We start from the raw sequence: 25,436 nt of genomic DNA on the forward strand, positions 1-25,436 counted from the left end.
TTTAAAAGCTTTTTGAGTGATGCAGAAGTGCTTTATTTGTTTTTATTTACTTTATTTACTAACAGGTTCCAAAGTCCTGAAATTTTTTCTTTATGGCAATGGATTTGAATCATTCCTAATTAAGCTGAGTTTCAGATGTGCTCATCCTAGCACAGATTCCTTGACAGTGACAGTCATGAGTCGTGCCACTGACTGCATGGCAGTTCTGCTGTATGTGTGAGGAGATTCTCTGAGATCTCTCACATTCCTAACCTTGGTAAGAACAGACACAGTCAGTGTCTGAGATGACAAAAAACATTAGAAAATTGGATCTTTTGATCCTAACCAAGTGATTAGAAGAAGAGAGATTGAGGAGGCCTCCCAGTAGACAAAAGGCTGCTTTAAAGAGATCTGTTACACTTTGTACATACCAAAGGTCAGAAAACCAGCTGAAGTCACAACACAGGAGATGAATATTAGGAGAAAACCTTCTGATTATAGGGTAGCTAAAGTATCAAACCAACCAACCTCCTAAGTCTACAGGACTGCTGCCATGAGAAACTTTAATTTGCACATACTCAAATCCTATGTTCAGTTTTGGGCCTTTCTTGATAAGACAGACATTGAGGTGCTGGATTGTGCTCAGAAAAGGGCAATTGAGATGAGGAAGGGCTGGAGCACAAATCTGATGAGGTCTGGATGAGGGAGCTGGAGATGCTTAGTCTGGAGACAAGCAGGCTCAGAGGGGACTTTCTCCTTCTCTACGAGTCCCTGAAAGGAGGTTGTGGCCAGGTGGAGGTTGATGTGTTCTCCCAAGTGACAAGTGTCAGCAAAAGAGGAAATTACCTCAAGTTGTGCCAGGAAGAATCAGGAAAAATGTATTCACTGAAAGGGTGGTTAGGCATTGGAACAGGCTGCCCAGGGAAATGGGAGTCACCATCCCTGGAAGTGTTCAGAATATGTGCGGATGTCGCACTTGGGGAAATGGTTTACTGGTAGGTTTGACAGTGCTGTGTTAATGGTTGGACTCGATTACTTTAGAGGTATTTTCCAACCTTAATGATTCTATGATTCTAATAGCTTCATCAAGGATGGTCTAATAAAACAGCACAGGCTTGAAGAGACATCAAAGGATCATCTGGTAGAGCCTCTGCTGGGAAAGGGAGCCTGAATGAGATTGTTGAGCATCCTGTCCTGTCATATAGCGATATGGACTCCACCATGTCCCTGGGGAGGTTCTTCCACCGAATGATGGTTCTTACTGTATAAAATATATTTCTTATATTGAGAAGAAAATTCTCTTGGTGTAACTTGCCCCTGTGGCCCCTTGTCTCATCTACACTGCTCCTCGTGAAGAGAGAGATGCCATACATCTTTGTGGATGTCCTTTAAGTACAGAGAACACTATGCTGAGGTCTCCCCAGGGAGAAGAGACACAGCTCCTTCAGTCTTCCCTCTAAGGCAGTTTCTCCAGACCTATGATTGCCTCCCTGGCCCTCCTTTGGACCCATCAAACAAGAGGATGAAAGGACAGTTTTAAGCTACGCCAGGACAGGTTTAGGTTGGATATTGGAGGAATTTCCTCACAGAAAGGGGGATTAAACATTGGAAAGGACTGCCCAGGGAGGTAGTGGAGTCACTGATCCTGGAGGTGTTTAAGGAAAGATTGGACATGGCACTTAGCGTCATGGTCTAGTTGACAAGGTGATGTTCAGTCATAGGTTGGAACTGATAATCTCAGAGGTCTTTTCCAGCCTTACTGATTATGCATTTCTGTGATCCAGCCCTTTCCCAAATCCTCTTGTCCCAAGGATGTGACCGAACTGTGGCCATCTCTGGCTACCTCTGGTGACACGGTGTCACAGACACAGCTGCTGCCAGTGTCTCCTGTCATCTAACTAGACACATGTCTGCCGGGCAGCTCCTCAGTGCCAGGGCCTCCTTCCCCTCTCCTCCAAGGAGACGTGTGAAGGCACACACGCTTCCACGTGTGTCTAATGCAACATCAAGTCACGTCACTGATACATATATATTTTATACTTTTATTTATATTGTTATATGGTCCCTATATGGTCTAAAATCCAGTACTAGCGAAACCAGTGGGTATTCTGGAGGAAAGCTGCGCGGGGCCGACGCCCCGGGCAGCAGCGCTGACTACGCTGACCAGACCGCGGCCGCCGTGTCCGCCCCGCGTTCCCAAGGTAACAGGAGGCTGTTTGACCATAGAGCGCGGCCTCCGGCCGGAAGGAGAGGGGGCGTCTCACGGCCCGCTCGATGGTTCCCCTTCCGGGTCGCTGTCCGGCGCCATGGCGGCGCACCTGAAGAAGCGGGTGTACGAGGAGTTCACCAAGGTGGTCCAGGTGGGTCTGGACGGGCCGGGCCGGGCCGGGCCGGCCCCGCCCCGCCCCGAGCTCTGCCGTGCGGCGGGAGGTGCCGGCGGGTGATGCGGAGCTGCGGGGGAACCCGCCGGCTGAGCCCGGGGCCCAGCCTGGGAGCGCCGCCCGCCCGCTGTGCCTCGTAGGGGGGTGTCCCGAATGGGGCTGGGGAGGAGCGGGGCGGGGCGGCTCCGAGTTTTGGGAGGCTAGAGCTACCTGGAGGGGAGGGGGCTGCGGGAGGGGGACGGTGCTCCCTTTAGGAGCGAACTGGGGAGGGGCGCGACTGCTGCGGGAGGGACGCGGCTCCCCCCAGCCTGGGCCTGGGGAAGGAACTACAGCGAGTTCCTGGGCTGCTCTAGGCCGGTGGGCAGAGGAGAAATCGTGTTTGTCCTGGGTTGGTTGTTTGGCGTTGGAAGCAGAAGGGTTTGTCCCAGGCTGGGGTGGGGAGAGGCCATGTGTCCCGGGGATGGGGGTATCCGGACAGGACAGGAGCAGCCGCAGGGGTCTGAGCAGAGGTCTGAGGTTCCTTCCTGAGACAGATGAGGGAGAGGCCAGTGACTGCCATGGGACATGGGAGCTTCCTCAGGCTTCCCTATGTTCAATCTGGGCAGGAGTGGGGCAGGATTTGCTGTTTCTGAGCCGTGTCCCTGTGTGCACAGCAGCAGCACGAGGACCTATCCACCAAGAAGCTGCGTCTGACCAAGCCCAGCAAATCGGCAGCACTCCATGTTGACCTGTGCAAAGCCACCTCACCTGCAGATGCCCTACAGTACCTGCTCCAGTTTGCCAGGAAGCCCGTGGAAGTGGAGAGCGTGGAAGGGGTTGTCAGGATCCTGCTGGAGCATTATTACAAGGTGGTGAAACTGGGAGCCAAGCATGCTTGCTTCTTCTGGTCTTCTTGTCTTGGTGTGGGACGTGGAACAGGGAGTCTCAGGCTCCTATATTGCTGACTGAGTTACCAGCTGGACTGTTGGGTACCCTGTGTGAGGAGACTGAACAACTGCAGCCCCTTACCCAAGTGATTTCTGATCACTTAGTTGCTTTGCTGATGGTTTCAGGAGCCTGTGACAAGGATGTGGCAGTGTTATCCCTGACCATGGCCTGCGTGGTTAGTCATAACTTGACAAAGGACAAAAGACATGTCAAGTTTTCCAGGGAGCCTGACTGTCTAGAGCTGTTTCAGCTTTATCTGAATCCTTCCTGACTGATGTTTCTTTCCTATGCTCCTAATTTCCTCTAGCTAAAAACATTTTAGTTATTGCTTCTGCTGTGAAAAGGGACACTTTTAGAATCATAGAATCATGGAATGGCTTGGGTTAAAAGGACCTTAAAGATCATCCAGTTCCAATCCCCTGCCATGGGCAGGGACACCTTCCACTAGACCAGGTTTCTCAGAGCCCCATCCAGCCTGGCCTTGAACACTTCCAGGGATGGGACATTCACAGCTTCTCCTGGCAACCTGTGCCAGTGTCTCACCACCCTCACAGCAAAGAACCTCCTCCTAACATCTGGTCTAAACCCACTCTCTTTACGTTTAAATCCATTCCCCCTTGTCCTGTCACTCCGTGCCCTTGTGAAAAGTCTTCCTCCATCTTTCCTTTAGGCTCCCTTCAGGTACTGCAAGGCCATGGTTAGGTCACCCCTAAATTGTCTCTTCCAGGCGGAACAACCCCAATTCTCTCAGTCTTTCCTTGTAGGAGAGGTGCTCCATTCCATGGGTAATAGATGATAAAATGATGCTTCTGAAAAACTTTTCAAGTGGTGTGTGGGGGAAAGGTGGGGGATAGGACATTGTGAGCTGGTGTTGCTGTAAGTGATGGTGTGTCTTCAAACAGTGGCCTGAGGTGATCCTGAAAGTCCTTTCCTGATTTCTGAGGGTGATTCTGATGAAGGGTTTGAGGTACCTTCACTTACCAGTGTTTTGGTTGTGGAGACAGTGATCAAACCTGCAAAGTAAAAGGAGAGCTTTCACTGATTTCCTGCCCATGAGCCGGTAGGAGGAAAAATTGTCCGCTGAAGTGGAGGGCTGCTTATAACTCGATGTGGTGGTTTAGTCTGGGCCTTCTTTGGTGACCAGTTTGTAACCAAGGAAGTGCCCAGATTTACCCGGTATTCCCTACGGTTTTTACATAAGCCAGGGTATAAGGAGAAAGGAGGAGAGGCCTTCGCCCCTCTTTTCCTTCTGGCAGGTTTGGAGGTTCGGGTTCCCTGCTGTTGAGTCTGCCGTGTTGGAGAGTGAGGCCTGGTAAAGGTTGGCCGACCTTGGGAGACGGAGGTTGCTGGCGATCGTTCCAGAGTGACTTTCTGTTGTCCCAAGGAGAGTAGTAAGATTTTCTTTTGCTAATTCTTTTAGTTGCTAGATCTTGGGCTATTGATCGTGTTTATTTTATTTTGGTTTTGTTCTTTTTTTTCCTTCCCCCTTCCCTTTCCCTTTTCCTTTTGAGATTGTACATATGTTTCAATTGTATATAAATGTAATATAAGTGTAAATATATTTATATATATTGCTTTAGCTCCCTCTCTTGTTTGGGTTCTCTTGGTTTTTTTTTTCTCTTCTCCCTTGGTTTTGGGGGGAAGCTCTTGTGGTGAGGTTTGGAGACTTGGCAGGAAGCCAGCTTCAAACCACCTCACTTGATTATAACACTGCAGACATTATTCGTAAGGCTATTAAAAGTGTCTTTATAAATGCCTTTCCTAAATCACTGATTTCATTTGTACTCATAAAGGGGCTTGTCCTTTAATGAAAAGAACGTAATGGAGAACAAACACCAGATGTGTAAATAGCCCCATACTGTGGAAATCCATGAAACCTACCACTGATGTGAGCAGTCTGATGGCAGTACTTTTTGTTCAAGCACATAACTTTGACCCTGAAAAGAGAAAATGCTTCTCAGGTCAGTTGAGAAAGGAGCTACTCCCGTGGGTGTCACGTTTGACAACCCTTTAATTTAAGAAAACTTTAAGTTTTTGAACAGTATGAAGGTAATTTTGAGGAATTATGAGTAAAAGAATAATTTTGAAATGTACTGAAAGCTGCCATGCAAACATTCTGGCATAGTTGATTTTCTGTGAGGTGTGCTGTGGACATAGGGAGGAGGAAATAGTCTGACAGTAAGATTGAGACCTTCGTGTGCTGAATTATGTGTTGGTTCTGCCCTTGTGTAGCGTTGTATGTTCTTCAAACATGTAAAATGAATAAGGGTGTGTGTTGTTTCCTTCCAGGAGAATGACGCCTCGGTAAGATTGAAGATTGCATCCTTGCTGGGCTTGTTGTCTAAAACTGCAGGATTTTCCCCAGACTGCATTATGGATGATGCCATCAACACACTTCAAAATGAGAGTAAGTCTCCCTTTTCAGGTGGTGCTTGAGGTCAAGGCAGAATCGTCCCAAAGCATTTGGGACAGTGGCAAGGCCTTACATCTGAGGTGAATGATATGGAATTGCTGCTCAGGGTATTTATTTTCTGCTTTTGTGAATGATGACAGAGAAGCACATGTTCTGAGGAGAAGAAAAATGTTCCTCAGAACTGCCTGCTGTATATCTTTGTTGTAAGGGAATGCAAAGTTTGCTTTTGCATCTCCATGTGAGAGCTATTGCTTCTGAAGTTCTCCTTTCTACGGGACTGTCTTGTTTGAAGAGGAATCCTGTTTGAAGAGGAGGTTTTTTGGTACCATGCTGCAGGACAGCTCATCAGGTTGTATCAACATGAGTGTAGCCAGCAGGTCAAGGGAGAGGATTATTCCCTTTAGCTCAGCCACATCTTCAATATTGTATCCACTTTTGGGCTCCTCGGTGCCAGATTAGCGTTGGTAAAGTTGAGTGAGTTCAACAGAACCACTGAGGTGGTTGAAGACTGGAGTACGTGATGTGCAAGGAAGAGCTGAGGGAGCTGGGCTTGTCCAGGCCTTGAAAGGAGAAAGTTTCAGGATGACCTTCCAGCCTGGGTCAGTCTGTGATCCTGTAGCTGGTAGGAGCTCAGTAAAGTGGTATTTAGCATTTCACTGTTTTGTTTTGCAGAGTCTCACCAAGTCCTCGCTCAGCTGCTGGACACCCTGTTAGTGATCGGCACAAAACTCCCTGAGAATCCATCTATCAGGATGAGGCTGGTAGAGGTAGCCTGCAAGGTAAGATGGCCTCCAAGAAAAACTGCCACAAGAAAAAAAGAAAGGTAGTCAGTATTTAAATTGTTCTCATTTTTCTCAACCGTTACAGTAACTGCTTTTTTTTTTGCATTTTTTGACTGCTGGGGAACTTAATGTGATAAATTGTTTCAGAGGGGTGAGAGAACAATAAGAATCCAGTTACATCTGCTCTTTGCTTTTTTTCCCAGCATCTGACAGATTCTTCTCATGGTGTAAGAAATAAGTGTCTTCAGTTAATTGGCTGTCTTGGACCAGTGGAAAAAGGCGTTGCAAAAGAAGCTGAAAGCCAGGCTGCCAAAGATGTCCAGAAGATAATAGGAGATCATTTTAATGACCAGGACCCTCGTGTTAGGACTGCAGCTATAAAAGCCATGGTAAGTGTTGCTGGTACAGTGGAAGAAACAGTTTGAAGTTGTATAAGGAAGCTGGTGGGGGCTGCAAACTAATCCAGAGGTCTGGGTTAGAGATTATTTAATTAACTTCGTAAAAGTGCATTGAGTGTATTAAAATTACCTGGAAAAATAAACTGGATCTCAAAATGTGAGAGTGATATGAGATCTCAGAGGGCATTTGAGTGATTCATAATAACTTCTGTTTCAGCTATAGCTGAAGGAGCTTTTCTATTTGTTGACTCTTTTGAGTGTATGTAGGCTCTTTCTTTTAGTGATAAATCTGTATTTCTTGATTTAGCATTGACTTCCAGAACTATAATAAGCCACTAGTGTTTCAACATACAGTAGGTGGCTGGTTATGACAGGAAACCTGTGTGATAAGTCCAGAAAGAATTTCAGTTTGTTGTTTTAAAACAACATTTACATTTTGCCCTGTGGTCACATTCATTAGTGTTCTCTAACTGTTTGTGAGGTTTACTGTTGTTTTGTGTGGGAGCCCTTCAGAAGTTTTTATCTTTGCAGAAATGCAAGCTAAGACCATGCATTTGAAAATGTTGCTTAACGCGAGTTGCCTGTGAGTTGTGTGGGCATACAGAAGTTGCTCTATTACCCTTAAAGCTTATAACAATATCCCATCTAAAGTGATGGTCAACAAGGGTATTTGAATTAATGATATTAAACTCCAAAGAAGGAAGAAGGATGTATTTAAAGAGATCAGATTGCACTTTAACCTCTGTGGGATCTCCCTCTGCTGAAGGTTACACTTACTCTTCACAGAATCATAGAATCTTTTAGATTAGAAAAGAGCTCTGAGATCATTGAGTGCAACCCTTAATGTAGCACTGCAAAGTCCACCACTAAACCACGTCCCTAAAAGCCACATCTGCATGTCTTTGAAATCCCTTCGGGGTTGGTGACTCCACCACTGGCCGGGGCAGCCTCTTCCAGTGCTTGTCAACCCTTTCTGTGAAGAAATTTTTCCTAATACCCAATATAAACCTCCAATTTTTGTCAATACAATTTTTTTAAAGTAATTTACATGACTTTTGTGATGGTGTTCAATCAAATCCATAGCAAGATTTATGACCTTGAATTTATAATCACAGCACAGAGAAAACTGACTTTCTGTTGTCTGAAGCATGGAACATCCTGAGTGAATGCAGGGTCACTAACTACTTCTAGGATTCTTGATCGTAGTTTCCCTTGCTACTGTGTGTGGTTTTTTTTTTAATTTTGTGTTGTAGTTTGAAGAAGTGGATATAGAGATGAAAATGTTTCTTGTTGACTGTGTTCAACCAAATATTATCCCTTTGTTTATAAGTCAGATTCATGATACTGCCTTATTCCAGAGAGAAGCAAATGTTTAGTAGGACTTTTTTGCTGTTCCTCTGGTGTGGTAATTGAAAGATTTACAAGGCATGAAAACTCTTTGAGAATGCTACTATTGGATCCATGTTTCAGGAATGGGAATAAACTAATTATTTTGAGGGTTCCTACATCTGTTTTAATTGTTGTTGAATATGACTAACACTAAACAATTTTTTGACGGTTGAGAGAATGGACAGACAGTGTATTTAGATAAATTGTATTTTCCTAATCAAAGTATGAATGGCTCTGAAGTTGAAAAAAATTACACCGAAGTCAAGGATATTATTTAAAATAGTACTCTTGATAATGCCATATTTTAATTATAGCAGCAATCAAGAAATGCAAACAGCTAAGTTTACCCAAAGAGGAAAAAACTGGCGGAAATTTGGTCTGTGTCACTTAAACCTATAGTTACACTTTCTTATGGCTTTTTTTTTCCCCCATAGCTGCAGCTTCATGAAAGGGGATTAAAACTACAGCAGGCTATTTACAGTCAGGTAAAACCTTGTATTGCTTTGTATTTGTTTTGTGCTTGTTTGCATATCTTTGTTTTTAAGTTCTGTGACAGTGTGCTTTGAGAGGAGGAGGGCACTGAGCAGAGGAGGATTATTTTGCACTTAGGTTGCTGATACTCCTTCTTGTCCTATGACAGTGAAAATAAAAGTCTGTTTTGCATCCATTGTGCTTAAATGCACAAAAGCACTATATACTTGGGGGAGATAATCATGGGAAGGGCAAGGCATGATGTAATCATTACTGTCATTTGACAGCAATAGTCTTGAAGTCTTAAATAGTCTTGAAGTCTTAAACCCTTGTTCATTGGAGAGTACCCATGAAGCCTGTATTTGTTATGTCAGTAAGACTGTGCAGCTGCAGCCTGTATCAAATTAGTTGTGTTACAGACATTTAATCCTCCCTGCACAGTACAGGCAATTCTGGAGTTCTCCAGCATGTGCCTGATTGACTTTATTAGTACTAATCTACCTGATCGAACTTGGAAATACTAGGGAGTAGAAGGGAAGATTGAATTCATCCTGATTTTTAATCTGTCTTTAGTGGTTCATGGTAAGGGTGCTGACTGGACTGTGGGAAGTGAATGATAGCTCAGATGGAGACGTTTCAGGTGTATTGGACTGTGACTCTTCTTTCAGGCCTGCAAGCTGTTGGCAGATGATTATGAGCAAGTGCGTAGTGCAGCAGTTCAGCTAATTTGGGTCCTCAGTCAGCTTTACCCTGAAAGGTATGTGCTACATGCAAAGTACTCAAAGTATTGGCAAAGTAATCACCCTAATCCTGAGAGTTTTGTGCTAGTCTGAGGAGTAGCTGTTAGGAAGCTGATTTGAACAAATTGCTGATGCCTGATAAGAGTGCACTGGTGCAGTGAAGTTTTGCTTCCTGGTATTTGTTGTATATCCATAAGAATTAGGCCATCCAGTATGGAATACAATCAACAAACTGATATGTGTTTCTCTCTGTTAGCATTGTCCCAATTCCTTCTTCTAATGAAGAAATTCGCTTGGTTGATGATGCCTTTGGAAAAATTTGTCACATGGTTAGTGATGGTTCCTGGGTTGTTAGAGTACAAGCTGCTAAGTTATTGGTAAGTTGCATTCTTTTCCTCTCTAGCTGAGAGTAGTTCCTCTTTAAGTTGCTTTACTTTTCGTATATATTTGAAAAGAAATGGGAGGATGTTTAAAAACTGTATAGGTAAATTTCTGGAGATGAAAGAAATGAGAGAGGTTGAGGAAACCCAAAAGTTTCTCAGCTGAACTAGACAGTGATTCTTTCCTTGAGGGTAGATGGTTGAGTATCAAAGAAAAAAACAAGCACTTTTCATAATTCCCTACCCCTACTTCTCCACCACAGGACATGTAAACCAACTGAACTCAAGAAAAGCCATATTAACCTCAGTAGGCAAAGGTGATGTTCTGATTGTTTTAAGTACAGTTCTTTAGACTCTGATGTATGGTAGTGTCAGGCATTGCAGAAAACTGTTGGAATGAATGGGTAAGATTGAATGCTGTGTTGGGATAAGTCAGGAAATTAAATGGTGCAATTTTTAGAATGATCCTGTTTGTTTTGTTTTGTTTTGTTTTTTCCTGTAGGGTTCTATGCAACAAGTTAGCTCCCATTTCTTAGAGCAGACCCTTGACAAGAAGCTCATGTCAGATCTGAGGGTACGTAAATGTTTGTTTTTCTGTCTGTAGGTACTGAAATTGCACAAGAGGAATGTTAATGTTGAGTGTGTTTGTTTACCTTGTCCTTGCCTCAGGGCTGCTGAGAGTTAATTGATGGTGACAGGTTTTCTTTTAGATTAAAATCAATGAAGCAATTGCTAATTTTAGATTTCATTAGTATAGCATGTAATAAACAGCTCTAGGCTATCCAGGTTTTGCAACAGCTGAAAGGGAAACGTTTGTGGTTTTGTGATAGTCTTTGGGCTAAAAACTTTATTTATTGCATATGGAAAGACTGTATCCTAGTTTTAGGAGCGAGCTGAGGAAACCTCCTGCAAGATCTGACCACTAGACCTGGACATTTCAAGAGACATGAGTAGCTAAAGGCTACTGAGCCCTATGAGCAAATTTTTTAGTAAAGCTCCTTCCTTAAGCAACATGCTTGAGGTTATTATGCTCAGGTTTTTTCTGTCTGCAAAAGAATGGTGAAGCTAGAGTTGCTAGTTTTGGTGGGCTGCTTTGTAAAGGCTGTTAAAAAAAGTGCTGCACAGCTTTATTTACAGTGTTGGGGGAAGGAGATGAACTAGCAAGCATGCTGAATGAATATCCCATTTTACACACTGCTGAACTCTGGATAGCATTGATAGTCATTAAAGTATTTAATTGCAGTTTAACAAGTTGAACTGCAAAGTGATAGCATTTTTGCAGATCAGTTATTGGCTTCTTAACTAGATGAGCATTTGTTCTGACCCAATTTGGCTGTTTTTACAATGGATGTCTAAGAATATGTTGATTAAAATATATTCATTATTATCCTTTTCCAACATCAAAAGTACAAAAAGTTACTGGCAATTAGAAATAGCCATAGAAGAGAAAGTACTGCTTGCTTATCTTAGCATTTGCATGTCTTTCTATGTCTGCATCTATCCAGCTACCTTGATTTTTCAGATCCAGTAAAGCCATTTAATATTTTATTTGGTCATCTTTTAAAGTTTACATGGTTGTAACTGAAAAACTTGTTTGGACAGAGGAAGCGCACTGCGCATGAACGAGCCAAGGAACTCTACAGCTCTGGCGAGTTTTCAAGTGGCAGAAAGTGGGGAGATGATGCTCCCAAAGAAGAAATCGATACTGGTGCTGTGAACTTGATTGAGTCAGGAGCTTGTGGGGCTTTTGTTCATGGCCTGGAGGATGAGATGTACGGTATGTGTTAACTTACTATGGAATAGCTAAAGGAGATGTGTGCTGGCTAATAAGCTTTGGGTTTTAGTTGGGTTTTTTTTTGGTCAAAAGAGATCACTTGACCATTGTGTCCAGGTTTTTATAGCAAATTGTGGACTTCGGGATAATGAACTAATAGACAGGTTTCATTTTGTCAGAGGTCTTTTAGTCTCTGTTGCTATAAAAGGTTTTCTCTTGGCTCACTAGAATGCATTATTAAAAATCAGGGGCTGGATCTGTATGTTTTCAGGTACTTAAATTTCAGGTGAGATCTTGCTTACATTTCAAACCCTACCATGTTATCGGTAGGGGTTTTTGTCATAGAAATACCTGTGTCTTGAGGTCACATTTACCTGTTCCATAGGGCTGTTGTATTTGTCTCCCGTGGTCTTCCTATGATGGACTTGAAGGCCATAGTCTCTTTCCAGTAGGTTATATCTGTTATTTTAAAGAGATGAATTGTGAGTGTCAAACTGGAACACAGATGTTCTTGAGCTTCTAGATTTGGCTGTGACATTGACCAGGCTGATGGCCTCAGGGAATTCTGAGTCTCTCAGCTCAAGTTTTCCATAGATGAAGTTTTATATTTCTTAAGGCTATTGACTGTGGCTGATATTTGCATAGAATCATGAAAACTTCAAGCTCTGATTGTTATTCCTGAATTTGCCTTTAATGTTACTGGAAGGATGAGGTTAAATTAGAAAGTACAAAACCACCATAACAAAAATATTGCTGTATATTGTGTTGTAAAAGTTGGTTTATTGTTCCATGACTCCTGCAAATATAAAAGCACCTTTTCTTAATTGCTGAACTAAAGCTTGAAAGTGCAGCTTTTTTTTTTTCCTGACAAACAGTAAAAAAACTTTCACCAGTTCAGTCCACTGACCTTTGAAACATTCTCCAGTTTCTTATGCCATAGGTCTTGTGGCAGTATGGTGCTGTTGAGGGACATGGATAAAAATGGACAGATATGGACTATATACAGATCTTTGAATAATGTAGGTCTCTCCCTCTACTGCAGCATTTTTAAATACTGCTGAACTCTCCTTGACTTGCAATGCTACTTCGTTTCTTGAATTCCACATTGTAACTTAAATCTGAATTAGTATGTCAGCTTATGAGACCAATATTGGCAAAATACCCACAGAGACTTGTAGTTGTGACAAAAGCTTTGTTCCTGAGTAAGCAGGGGTCTTGCTGCATGTGCGTTTTTTTGCTTAATCAGAATCTTGAGGAGTCAAACATGTTCTTTAAGAACAATAGGCCTAAGAGCTACACACGAGTTTTAACTAAATGTTGTCAAGGTGAGCTGATTTGAATTAAAAATAGAATTATTTTTAAAACAATGTTTTAAGACATCAGATTAATTATCATTTTTATGATCCCACACATAAATGTTATGGAAGCTAAGGAGGATGGCTGTAGGAAAGAGAATCTCATATCTGCTTAAGCTTGTTATATTTGGGTATTCTTCAAATTCCTTCAATGTTTTACAGCATAAATATACTCTGGATGCTTTCTGATGCTTTTTTACTTAAATTTGAGTAATTTTATTAGGTGGCACCTTTTTTCTTTCTTTTGAGGAATCTGAAGTCACGAAGCAGAGGAATTTCATTCTGTTCACTGCCAAAATGTTGATTCTCTGGGGCTTTTCAGCAATTCATAAAGTGCTACATAGCAAGTTAAAAGTGCAGTGAAAGCTCCAAGCAATTAAAATGTCAGGAAGAATAAACCAACCAGAGTTTAATTAACTAAATGAGTTTGCTTAAGATACCAGGGTTAATGCTACACTTGCAAAACACACTGTGAGATACGTCATATTTATTGCTGGGTCGGAGACCTATTTTTCACCTGCAGGTCCCTGTTGCAGATGCTTACAACAGCAGCACAGGCTGTATTAGAGCTGAGACTTTCGATTTGAAGACTTGCCTATGAAAAGGTCCCCAATATCGTGGGTCCCCGCTTAGGCTTCATTGTCTTCAGCTTTTCTTTAGCATCTCTTGACCTTAGCCCAATCCTTGAATAATAGAAGACCTGGCCGTTGGGTGTATGGCCTTTTAAACAGGACAGTTTTAATTAATTTACAATTAATTCCCTCCCTCTCATTTAACAGAGGTTCGAATTGCTGCGGTGGAAGCCCTCTGTATGTTGGCTCAGTCCTCACCTTCTTTTGCGGAGAAGTGCCTGGATTTTCTGGTTGACATGTTTAACGATGAAATCGAGGAGGTGAGATTGCAGTCAATTCACACAATGAGAAAAATTTCCCACAATATCACGCTGCGGGAAGACCAGCTGGATACTGTGTTAGCTGTCTTGGAGGTAAGAAGTTCTAGAGGAGGGAAAACATTGCATTCCTGCTTGCTTTGAGGTGCTTAAATATGTACTGCTAATCAGTCCCTTCCTCCGAGAGCAAGCCCACCTTTTTTTTTGGTTTTTTTGCTCTTCTTTGAACAATCCCAACAGCTCCTAAGCTCTAGTAGCTTGTAATCCCCAGGACAACAGAATACTTGTGAATTAGATGAATTTTAGATTAAAACTCTTCCCTTGATTACTGTGCTGTTGCCTCACACGAGGTTCCTTCAGTCTTGTGTTGTAGTTCAGCACTCTGCACCACTTCATGTTGAGTGCAACTTCATTTTCTTTCTGTTTCCTTTGCTCAGCTGTTTTGTCTGCACCTTTGTTTACCAAAAGATCTCTCTTCTGGCTGTTTCAGAGAGTTTGCTAGCGTGCTCTTCAGTGTAATTTTGGGTTTTCCCAACCAGCATCCTCCTAGTTTGTGCTCAGCCAGGATTCAGGGAACAGCATGAGTCAGCTGCTGTTCCTGGTTGATGAGATTGATCCAGAAAGAGAGATTTTGGCTGTATAAATGGTGATGTGTTACACTGCTTCCCCTCAGACCTGATTTATTTGCTGAGCTCTAGCCTCTGAGGCATGTTTTCTTGAATCTGCTGCATGTGGTAGGCAAGTTTCTCCTTCTTTTGGGAAGTGTCCTAGGTTTGGGCAGTGCTGCAAATCCACTGTTTGTCTCTTCAGATGCTGTTTGCTTGGTCCAGGGCAGTAGTGGCTTCTTTCAGTTGTGCCCCAGGAAGAAGTAAACTAACTAAACATATTTTATCATTCTGTAACAAATGCTGTGGAACATGATCTGATTTTGCAAACACAGCAATGAGCTTTAGGTGCTTCACATTTTTATGTTGTTATTTACATTTGTTTAAGCTGGGGACATGTGCATCAAGGTATAAAAATGTGCTGATTAGACTGGGTTCTTCTGTGCTGACTTATTATATATGATAAATCCTACATGTATTATGGTTTATATTGTCATCATTATTATCAGGTATTAGGATAGATCAAGTCAAGGGAATTATTAACATTTTAATGGATTTGTCTGATTCTGAAAGGTGCTTGCTCACTTTCTGTAAAATCCATCTTCTAGTACCAAAATAAAGGATGTAGAAAATAGTATTGACTTTGGTGCCTAAATTTGTTCAAATAGTGTAAATATGGAACAGTTTGGTGCAGGGGTAACTTATGTTTTCAGCCCACTGCTTTGACTTTGTCTGAATAACTCTGCCAGCTACTCTTTGTCTTTCTGACCAGACTTTGGATTTTGCTTTCCCTGTTGTCCTTGATCTCAGTTTCTTGAGCTGTGCTCATTTCTGTCCCTTCATGGTCTTCTGCCTCGTTTGTCTCTGTAATTCCCTTCCAATGGGCTGTATTAGTGGTCTGGAGTATTTTATGTCCATGGTCATTTCATTCCAGTCCCTAGAAATTGTCTTCTCTTTGATCATAGTCTGTCTTCAACCTAGGAGAGGCTGAGCAACCCTTCTGGGTTTTCCCCCTTTGATCATTTTTGTGTGTTGACCATCATTTAAGAGCCTTTGCAAGAGGATTGCTCTTTCTTCTTTTGTGTAAGACAGTGATGAATGAGCTGTTGATACTTAGCAAATTAAAATGTAAAAAAAATAAAATCCACCATTGAAAAGCATCCAGTTCTTGTATCCTATTAAATTTTCACATTGTGTCCAGCAGTGCCATGCAAATGTTGATAGCAAGGAAGTACAATGTGTCGATATGAAATGTCAATATGGTTTTTGGCTGAAAGAATGTAATTAATTAAGGTGGAGTTCAGCCACAGCAATCCTAAAAATATTCTAGTCTGTCCAGCCATTGACATATCCTCAACACTTACTCACAGCCCCTGGAGGCTGGTGGCTGGGCTAAAGGCTTGTGGAATTGAGCTCCCTGTGTTGAACAATTAAAGGCTTCTCTGAAGACGATAAAACAACCTTTGGTGATTGTTTTGCTGCGTTACCCAGCAGCTTCCTTTTCTGTTACTGTCTATTCCTAAGGGAACAACATCACCCAAACTGAATAGTGATTTTTGCTCTGCTTGAGAAAGTCAGCAGTGAAGGATTCCCATTCATTCCAGTAATTGAAGAACGTGGGGGGGATGAGACCAGGAGACCCTGCAGCATTTACTATGCAGGCATATCTCTCTCAGCACTCAATAGTGTCTGGGTTGGGTTTTTATTTTAGGATTCTTCAAGGGACATTCGGGAAGCACTTCATGAACTGTTGTGTTGCACCAATGTTTCAACTAAAGAAGGCATCCATCTTGCACTGGTGGAGCTCCTGAAAAACCTGACCAAGTATCCTACAGACAGAGAATCCATATGGAAGTGAGTGGTGTTCAACGTCCTTGTGTGTCTACTTTTTTTCCTATTCTTTTTAGAAAGTGAGGTGCTAGGAAATACTGAGGTTGCTAAGGAGAAAACAGGCATTGCAGGTATAGAATCCTGTTATTCTATAAATATGTACATATTCATGATGGGTGTGGAAACTGTGTTGTTTTTGTTTGTTGATACTTGTACTGGGAATCCAGAACTACTGACCACTCCTGGAAATATCCCTCTGTTACAAGCTAATTATGAATTGGCCATATGGCATTGTGCTGTTGGAGAGAATTTTTCTGTCTAAGCAAAAAGAAAACCTTAGTGTGGGACACATGGTTTGAGATGGAATTCCTAGGTATTATTGGAAACACTTATTTTAGCCTGCTTTGATTTCCAGTGTACTTTTACATTGTTTTGGAATTTGGTGGAGTTTGGGGATTTGGGGGTTTTACCTCCTCACTCCCCTATTTCCGAAGAAAAAAATACTCATTTGTTAGCATCTAGTATAAAAGCTTTTCCTGTGTTCTATAACTCCAGGTGTTAAGTATTTCATGGACAGTTTAAATAAACCATTTTTATTACTGCTTGTCCTTTCAGTTTTCTTGGATCCTATCAAATATTAATGCAAATAGTTGTGAAGAAACAGTAGGCTTGGACAGCAGGATTTTCTTGCTGACCAGCTTCTCAAAATGCTGCTGCAACATAAAGTAATAAAGCTTTAAAATACTGTGTTTTGAAATGTATATGTTTACTAAGAAATATTTCAATCTGTGTATTTTCAGATGCTTGAAGTTCTTGGGAAGCAGGCATCCCACCTTGGTGCTTCCATTAGTCCCAGAGCTGCTGAGCACGCATCCATTCTTTGACACTCCAGAACCAGACATGGATGACCCAGCCTGTATCTTTTTCATGAAGCCTGTTGATCACTTTGACTGTAGTAAATTTTATTCGTATTTTCCTGATGCTCACATTTCTTAAAACCTGTCAAACTGTAGCAGACAAACAACCCTTTAGCTATTTCTGAATCCCTTTCCACTTAGGTTTTTTTACTCAGCAAGTAATGGAATAACTATTTGTTGGAACCATCTTCATAAATACCAGTGGACTATAATTGGCCTTTTTTTATGCTGTGATGAATAAACAAACAATTTGTCAAGGTTTACGCTTTGCAGATGAGTCCTTTGATGTGAAAACATATGTCTAGTTTGCACTAATTTTGAAGGTGCTTTAGCTTTTAAATAAGAAGAGTGGTTTTTCATGTTTGTTTTCTTTCTAGGTAAAACTTCTGTTATCCTCACTGTTGTGCAGTGTGTAGAAGAGCACTGTCTCTTAGTACAGCAGTACCTGAATCCCTGTAATGCTTTGAATGTGTCATTTTTTTTAAATAGCTCAATATCAGAAGTCCTTCTATTAATATTATCTCTTCTAGTAGTTTAGAATACAAACTATTATTGTTATAACAGTATCCTCAATAACAGGAGATGCCTTGGAAATGCATTTTTCCATTGTTATTCTCCTTGCTTCCCTTCTTTGCAATTGCAGAACGTAGCGTTATTTTTGATGCATGCTGAGACACATTGGACTGAAACCTTCCTCTAGAAGCTGCTCCTTATTTTTCTCATCAGTCACCCGCCATCAACCAGAAATTCTATACAAATTAAGTAAACACCTTGTGAGAATTAAAAAGTATTTGAATCGGGTGGAGAGAAAGATGAATCCATAATTAGGTGGTTTAGTAATAATTTGGGTGAAGTTGTCCTGCGAGTTGAGAATTGAAGGAACACTGCAGGGGAAAAAAGCCCGTTGTTTAACTCAATGCACCTTCCTGTCCTGAATCACAGAATATTATTTTAGAGAATGTTTTGGAGGTAACTTAGCACCAAATTTTACTGAAACATATTACGTGAAGACAGGCTTGCAAGCCAGAAGGCTACAAGGTAGACCTGAATGGTATGTTTCCAGTGCAAACTGATAATTAAAACCATGGTTTTGTTTGATTCAAAGCACTTAGCAAATTTGAATCAGGTTAGCTGAATAGCTTTAGCTGAAAATTTGTAAGGTGTTTTGAGTAAAGAGGAGAAATTGGTTTGTCAAGTGAAAACCTTTTCACTTGGCAGCCCATGGATGCAGAAGATTTTTCACAAGGTGAAACTGTAGGTTCAGTCCCTTCTGTGGCTGAACCTGCTTCTTCCCTCAGTGTCCAGTAGGGAAGTACCCTCCATGCCCAAATGATTGTAAGCTTTGCATTGGGATCCTTTCATGCTCTCCTGTTAGGGAGCTTATGCTTGGGATCAGCCCAGTTGCAGGTGTCAACCTTTGGACTGTGAAAGCCTTTGGACTGTGAAAGCCTTTGGCTGCTCTATATTTCTGAGGCTCTCCAACTGTGAAAATGTGGTTTTTATTCCAGAAAAATTTTTCTATGTTTGATTTTTTTGAGTTGCTTAAAGTCTGTATAGAGGGATGTTTTTCAGGGCACCCTGGGAAATGCAGCAATTTTCAAAGACTTGGCAGTAAATGTATAATTTTAGATTTGTTTGGGTAACAAACAACCTGAGCAACCTGCTCTAGTGGAAAGGGTCCCTGCCTGTGGCAAGGGGGTTGGAATTAGATGGTCTTTAAGGTCTTTTCCAACCCAAACCATTTTCTGATTCTGTGATTCAAACTGGTAGGCACAGTGTAAGCTTTGAGGAAGAGTGCAACTCCATCTAATGAGTATGTTCTGCATTTATGATCCCTGGCTCCTTTCCTTGTGTTGCTTTTGAGCCATTCCACATTGTTGGTAACATCCTTCCTCCAGTATGGCTCATCCTGTATTGTTTACTCTTTGTACTTGGTTTTCATCTGCTCAGACAACCATTTCTTTGGGTTTTGCTGAGTATTTTCCAACTATAAAGAACTTCATAGACAAATCCTAAGCAAAGAAAGAGTTGTTGAGTTGTTGTTTTAACTTTGCATCCCCGAGGAGCTCTTCTTGCCATTGTTTATTTTTCTTTAACAGTCCATTTTCAATAGATATTGCTGTTCTGGTTCTGATTTTTAATGCTGCTAAAAGTTGCCCAACAATGCCTGCCCTGTTCTCTGATCATACATTCAGACATTACGCGTATCTTCGGGACAGTCTCTCTCATCTGGTCCCTCCATTAAGAGTAAGTTGAACAACTTTATTTTGCACTTTGCCACTCTTATGAATGTTGCTGGTCTCTTCCGTGTCTGTGTGTAACACTTCCATTCTAAAAGTTTTTTTCTCTCAGGCACCACAGGAATTAATATTGAAATGTGCATTACGGCAGGACAGACAAATGTTAGATTGTTACAGTATGGATTTTGTAATATTTTGGGGAGAATAATAACATTATTGCTCTCAAATGAGGATAGCACATTGTTTACTGGTTAGGAAAGAATACTGGGAGAGCAGTATTCCTGAGAGCTTTCTGTAGCTCTGACTGTGTGTGGGAAAGGGGAGCTTAGCTTTTGTAGGTCTTCCAACATTTGACTTGTATCCTACCTAAATGGTTTACTTGTGGGTGAGATGTGTTCCCTGATGCTTTGAAAGATGTTTTCCTGCCTGGTACTACAGGTGGGATGGAAGTTGGTCCTAGATCTTGTCACAGCTTATAAAATGAATGGTGGTTTATGTGGTCTCGGACTTCCTTTGGCTTCACAGTGTCAAAGTTAATAAATGAGGAAGGTTTTTCCCTCAAAGAAATGTTGAAATTTAACCTGAGGATCTCTAGCTGAGAGTGGATTGTAAAATGTGTTGTATTAGCTAACAAAGATGCAGGCTTGAAAGGCTTGATACAAATTTTGAGTTTGAGAAATTAATTGGAGCTCTCAGTTGGTCACTGATAAATAATATGGCAGCATTTTACTATGTTATTACTTGTGTTAGACTTTTACCTTTTTGTGTTAGACTTTTATCTTTTTTTGTTTATGTATGTTCCTTCTTGTGTAGTTGCCAGGTAGAAAGCTGGTGTCCTCCCCTGTCTCTCCCAGTATTACCCCACATGAGGATCCTTCCCAGCAGTTCCTACATCAGAGTCTGGAGAGGGTTTACAACCTACAACACCTCGACCCTCAGGGCATACAGGAGCTGCTGGAATTTACCATCCGGTAAGATTGCAAACTGACCTGTTTATGGGAGGATGGCTTAGGATTTCCAGTTTTTCTGACACAGGTTCTCTGCTTCTGCATATGTACTTTGATGTCAGGCACTTAACTTAAGCCTTCTTCTAGAGAGTGTTGTGATTAAAGACTTCTTCTAGAGACTGTTGTGAGCCTTCTTCTAGAGACTGTGTGTGGCCTATTTAAATTAAAATGATGGTCTCAGGTCTGGCACTACCCCAGTGTGTGTTTTGGGGTCGCATCTTTTCAGAGCATGGGATAAGAGTCAGGTAAGGGTGTTCTTCTTGGACTGCTCACTTGTGGTTAAAATAAACTCTCAGTTTTTATAGGGTCATCAGCTGATGGGGGTCCTGGGATCCTGGAGGTCCCCCTTCTCTGTGCTCCCTATTTTGGCTCTCCCAGGCTACCAGGGGTCACCTTTCTCTGGGCTCCCCGTTTCATGGTCTGCGGTACCCAAGAGGATGACAGCCTTGTGTGTCATTCTTAGTTTTGTATCCCTATAAGAGTCCCTCGTTTTGATCATATTATTTGTGATGTACATGCATGAGGGTTTTTTGTTTTGTTTTTGTGAGGGGAGAGAGCTTGTCCCCTTTGGTCTTCCATTTTCCAGGTCCTGTGGCCTTTCATTCTGCAGGAGAGGACCTGCTTCTGGTGCTTTGTTGGATTGTCATTGCCAGTCCCACTTATAAAGTACTTCGGCATTCTTCATCAGTTGCAAATTAGGGAGTTTTTCTTGGAATAAACACTGTTACTGCATGCTGCTGTCTGCTGCTGTATAGATAAGGGTGTGTGGTATTGTTCTCGGTGTGTTTTATGTTGCCTCTTGCATTTCATCTCTAGACTGATTTACACAAACAAAACACTTGAAAAGGATCCTTTCAGTGTGATTCCTCTGGTTGAAAAGAGGAAAAGAGCCTTATTTTGAGAGAGAGAAAAACAATCCAAAATACTTTGTTTAGAATATGGAATTCCAAAAACGTGTTATTCTTTTTCTTCCTCCAAAATAGCTGCCTTTTCTTCTGTGGGTAGCTGTGAATCCCTTGCACACCCATCTGCAGCAGAGAATAAACAGTGAAAACCCAGCTATGGAAACTGTATGGTTTGTCCTCAGCTGTTTTGCAGCTACTGTGCACCACCTAAAATATGGTCTCAGAGGATTTAATGCACTAAAACACTTGAAACAGGTGATCTCTTGGCAGAGCATTCAGAGTTTTATAGGCATGGGATTGGGGGTCTGGGAACCTTGCAGGCTGTGATTGTTTTTGATTTTTGAGTTGATGGAAATTATTGTCTTGGCTTTTTTCCTGCTGGGATTGCCCCCCATGAAACCATACTAAACCAGCTGCTGTTTTCTGTCCTTAAGAGAAGGGAGGATTTGGACAAAACAAAAAAAAAAATGTTAATGGTTATTCTGTAGAGAGCAAGAGTTCCCTGCACCAACAATTTGGTTGCTGAGAGAAGAGGCATAAAAACAGCTCACAGCAGTGGATTCTGCCATGGGACTTAACTCCCTCCTCCTTTATCATTATTGTCATCCAAGGAAATAACACAGACCTTGTGGAGCTGGTGTCTACTTGGGACTTACAGTTTCAGCTGCAGAGCCTGGAGGGGGAATGCCAGTCTGCAGTGTGGGTAGAAATGTAAGACAGGCTTTTCAGCAAATTCGTCTGTGTGGTTTGGTTTCTCCATCTATACAACAGGAATTTTTTTGTCTTGTAGGGATGTCGAAATCTGTTTAAAATTTGTAAGGAAATAGAATTTGTGGAATTGGGAACTGTAGAAGAGTGGAAAATGGAATATCTTCCTAGCTGTTAGCTGAGAGATGACATCCTGTTCCCCATTCGTGTGTTGTGATGGATTATGACATGGGAATTAAACACCCAGGAGCTTCCTCTTCATTCTGCTCTCTGGAAAAAGATGAAATGGGGTTGCTGTGTAAGGCTGAGGCTGGCTTGAATGTTGTTGCATTGGAGGAGAGCACAACCCCTCACTACAAGAAAGACATTGAGGTGCTGGAATGTGCCCAGAGCAGGGCCACGGAGCTGGGAAGGGTGTGGAGAACAAGTCTGATGAGGAGCGGCTGAGGGAGCTGAGGTTGTTTAACCTGGAGAAAAGGAGGCTCAGGGGGACCTTCTTGCTACAACTCCCTGAAAGGAGGTTGTAGCCAGGTGGGGGTTGGTCTGTTCTTCTGAGTAACAAGCAAGAGGGTAAGAGTTAATGGCCTCAAGTTGTGCCAGGGAGGTTTAGATTGGATATTAGGGAAAATTTCTTCATGGAAGGGATTGTCAAGCTCTGAAACAGGTTGCCCCAGGAAGTGGTGGCGTCACCATGCCAGGAGGGATTTAAAAGATGTGTAGATGTGGCACTTGGGGGCATGGTTTAGTGGTGGGCTTGGCAGTACTGGATTAATGGTTGGACATGATGATCTTAGAGGTCTTTTCCAACATAAATGATTATATGATCCTCTGCTTAGGAGGGATTTTCTTTGGCTGCATATTATACAGATAATCTCATGGCTTTTTGTGAATGTCTCAGGGCTCAGCAACCTTCTGGTTTGGCAGAGCCAAAGTTTCAGAATTGCATCCTAAATGCAAAGATAAATCTAAAATAAACAAAAGGAAACGATCATCTGAAAAAGCATACTGTAATAACACAGTAGGAAACATGGAAGTAAAGTGACAATCTTAGTAGACTTTGGAGCAAAGCAAAATGCAAAGAACAGAGACAGTGAAACCACATCATCCAGCCTATTTTCATTTCTGTAACAAAAATCAGTTTTGTTCTCTTAAAGCACGCTTTTGATTTTAAAACATGCCTAACAGTAGAGAACTAAAGCCTTTTTGGGTTCCATTAGCTGACACTTTTTTTTCCTATCAAGTTAAAAGCTGCTGTATGATTTACAAGAAATACCAGACATAACACACCATATAGTTGGGCAAATATCGGTGCATCAGATTCCAGCTTGACTTGAAAAGGCAGCCCTATTTCAGATACCCTTGGTTAGGTGAACCTGACACATTCCAAACAACCTTTCCTAGCCAACATGAATAGTTTGATTTCCCAGCAGTGTAACACAAATCGGTCGTTAGCTGCTGTGGAAGGCTGAAGTGTTTTCAGTGAAATCTGGAACTGCCATGCTCTATGGTTCCCACGGGGCTGCAGAGTAATGTGGCTGCCAGACTTAGTGCTTCCACTGCTCTGCTGGTGTCAGCCTCCTGGAAGAATGGACATGCCAATTCCCAAGGTGCAAACTGGTTTGTAGTGTGTGTTTTGCTACTGTTTCTGGTGCTCTTTCTAATAAAAGCAGGAGGCAAGAAATAGCTGGTTTCATTGTTGCTGTGTTCTGAGTGTGTTTAGATTAAACTGTTCACTGTCTCAATGTTATTTTTTCTTTTTATTTTTTCACATGCTTCAGTGATCTTCAGAGGCTTGGAGAACTGCAGTCAGAATTGGCAGGGATGGCAGATTTCACTGCGACTTACCTTCAGTGTCAGCTGCTCCTCATCAAGGTTTGACTTCATCTGGGTTTTTCGGGCTGTTCCTCAGAAGTGCCCCCAGTCCATCACAGTGGTGTACTTTTGTGTTTTGATGTTCGTGCGGAAAACTGATGTACAATGAAAGCACAGGTTCCATGAATTTCTGCTAATCCTGCTTCCCTCCTGTAGCACATAATTTATGCAGTACCTTATGCCAGTGCAGATCTCTGCTGCTGTACCTAAGGCTTATGTTGGTCCATGTGTATTTTGTCTGTGCAGAGTTTATTTATCTGACAGAAATCACAATGAGAGCAATTATTCTGTAGCCTTTTTGTTATGAGAGTAACTTTTCCCTGCTAGTCGTCACTGTTTGCTAAAGTGCTGCTGTGAGTGGAGTTTTCATTAGACGATTATTTGCAGACAGTTTTTTTGACACCAATGCCAAGGAGTTCTTAAGAATTGATTGAGCAAAATATCAGTCATGCTTTCCTTTACAATGTTGCAATGATTATCTCTCTGGTATTAGCAGGTGAAGTGGTTACTTCAACACCCTGGCAGCAGCCCTTTTCAAAAGCCCTTTTCGAAGTCAGCTTCTTGCTGTAAACAGGAACTAGTTTTTTGCTTCATAGAAAAGCTTGGGTTGGAAGGGACTATCTAGTTCTAAGCCTCTACCATTGTCAGGGATTCCACATCATCAGGTTGCTCAGGGCTGTCAGCTGGCAATAGTATTTGAGTTAGTCTCCTGGCATTCTTTAGTGTTTGACTGTAGCTTATACATATGTAAAGCAAGAACTAAAGCAAGCAACAAACAGGTTTCCAGAAGGGACTCAATAAAAGCTTTGTTATGTAAAACAAGGGAGGGGTTTTAGTTGCTTTCCTAAATGCAGAGCTGCCAGTTGGCCAGGCCTCAAGTCCTTGGAATATGTTTATCACCTAAAGAAGGTATTTTAGATGAGCAGTTCAGTACAATCCCAGCTGAATCCAAAATGAAACGTGCTGTCCAGGCAGAGGACCAGCATTTGGAGATGGCTTTGTTCCCTTCTCCAGGGTTTGACTGGACTGAACCAGATGTTTTTTGTATCTGGCAGAGGAGTGCTCTGTTTGGAAGAAGGGGGTAAAAGCTGCATCAGCCGTTCTTGGCTTAAGTTGTAGAACAGTCAATAGATCCGTGATGCAGAGGAGTCAGTAATGTGCATGGAATGAAAAGTAACTCATAATACCATGGAATCACAGAATGGTTTGGGTTGGAAAGGACCTTGAGGATCATCTAATTCTAGCCCCTCTGCCACAGGCAGGGACACCTTCCACTGATATGATGTGATTAGAAATTCTGATGCTGCAGAGAGAATCCAAATGTCAGAGCAGCCCTTTTCACTACATTTCTTTCCCGTTGCTTCTACAAAAAAGCTGTGGGGGGAAAAAGTATCTTCATTTCCCAGCTTCTCAAGGCTCAAAGGGTTCCAGACCTTTAAAGGCTCTACACACCCTGTGATTTTGGGGGTAGTTA

General features: G+C 42.0%; 1 protein-coding gene across 2 annotated transcripts in view; it reads left to right on the plus strand.

Annotated features, from left to right (window-relative positions):
• The first annotated feature begins 2,236 nt into the window (after window positions 1-2,236).
• INTS4 (integrator complex subunit 4) overlaps window positions 2,237-25,436 on the plus strand; it is a 33,193-nt gene continuing 9,993 nt past the window's right edge. Inside the window, exons 1-16 of one of the 2 annotated variants that reach the window (XM_027666819.1) lie at window positions 2,237-2,339; window positions 3,014-3,208; window positions 5,577-5,694; window positions 6,373-6,479; window positions 6,686-6,871; window positions 8,704-8,754; window positions 9,409-9,497; window positions 9,737-9,857; window positions 10,363-10,434; window positions 11,463-11,637; window positions 13,769-13,974; window positions 16,195-16,337; window positions 17,114-17,229; window positions 19,344-19,477; window positions 20,284-20,441; window positions 23,869-23,962. In XM_027666819.1, coding sequence (XP_027522620.1) covers window positions 2,286-2,339; window positions 3,014-3,208; window positions 5,577-5,694; window positions 6,373-6,479; window positions 6,686-6,871; window positions 8,704-8,754; window positions 9,409-9,497; window positions 9,737-9,857; window positions 10,363-10,434; window positions 11,463-11,637; window positions 13,769-13,974; window positions 16,195-16,337; window positions 17,114-17,229; window positions 19,344-19,477; window positions 20,284-20,441; window positions 23,869-23,962 — 2,019 coding nt within the window. In that variant the 5' untranslated portion in view covers window positions 2,237-2,285. The remainder of the gene's footprint in view (window positions 2,340-3,013; window positions 3,209-5,576; window positions 5,695-6,372; window positions 6,480-6,685; window positions 6,872-8,703; window positions 8,755-9,408; window positions 9,498-9,736; window positions 9,858-10,362; window positions 10,435-11,462; window positions 11,638-13,768; window positions 13,975-16,194; window positions 16,338-17,113; window positions 17,230-19,343; window positions 19,478-20,283; window positions 20,442-23,868; window positions 23,963-25,436) is intronic. The other variant, XM_027666900.1, reaches the window with a different exon arrangement.

Source organism: Corapipo altera, unplaced genomic scaffold (genome assembly GCF_003945725.1).
Source record: "Corapipo altera isolate COAL_440 unplaced genomic scaffold, ASM394572v1 0, whole genome shotgun sequence".
NCBI lineage: Eukaryota > Metazoa > Chordata > Aves > Passeriformes > Pipridae > Corapipo > Corapipo altera.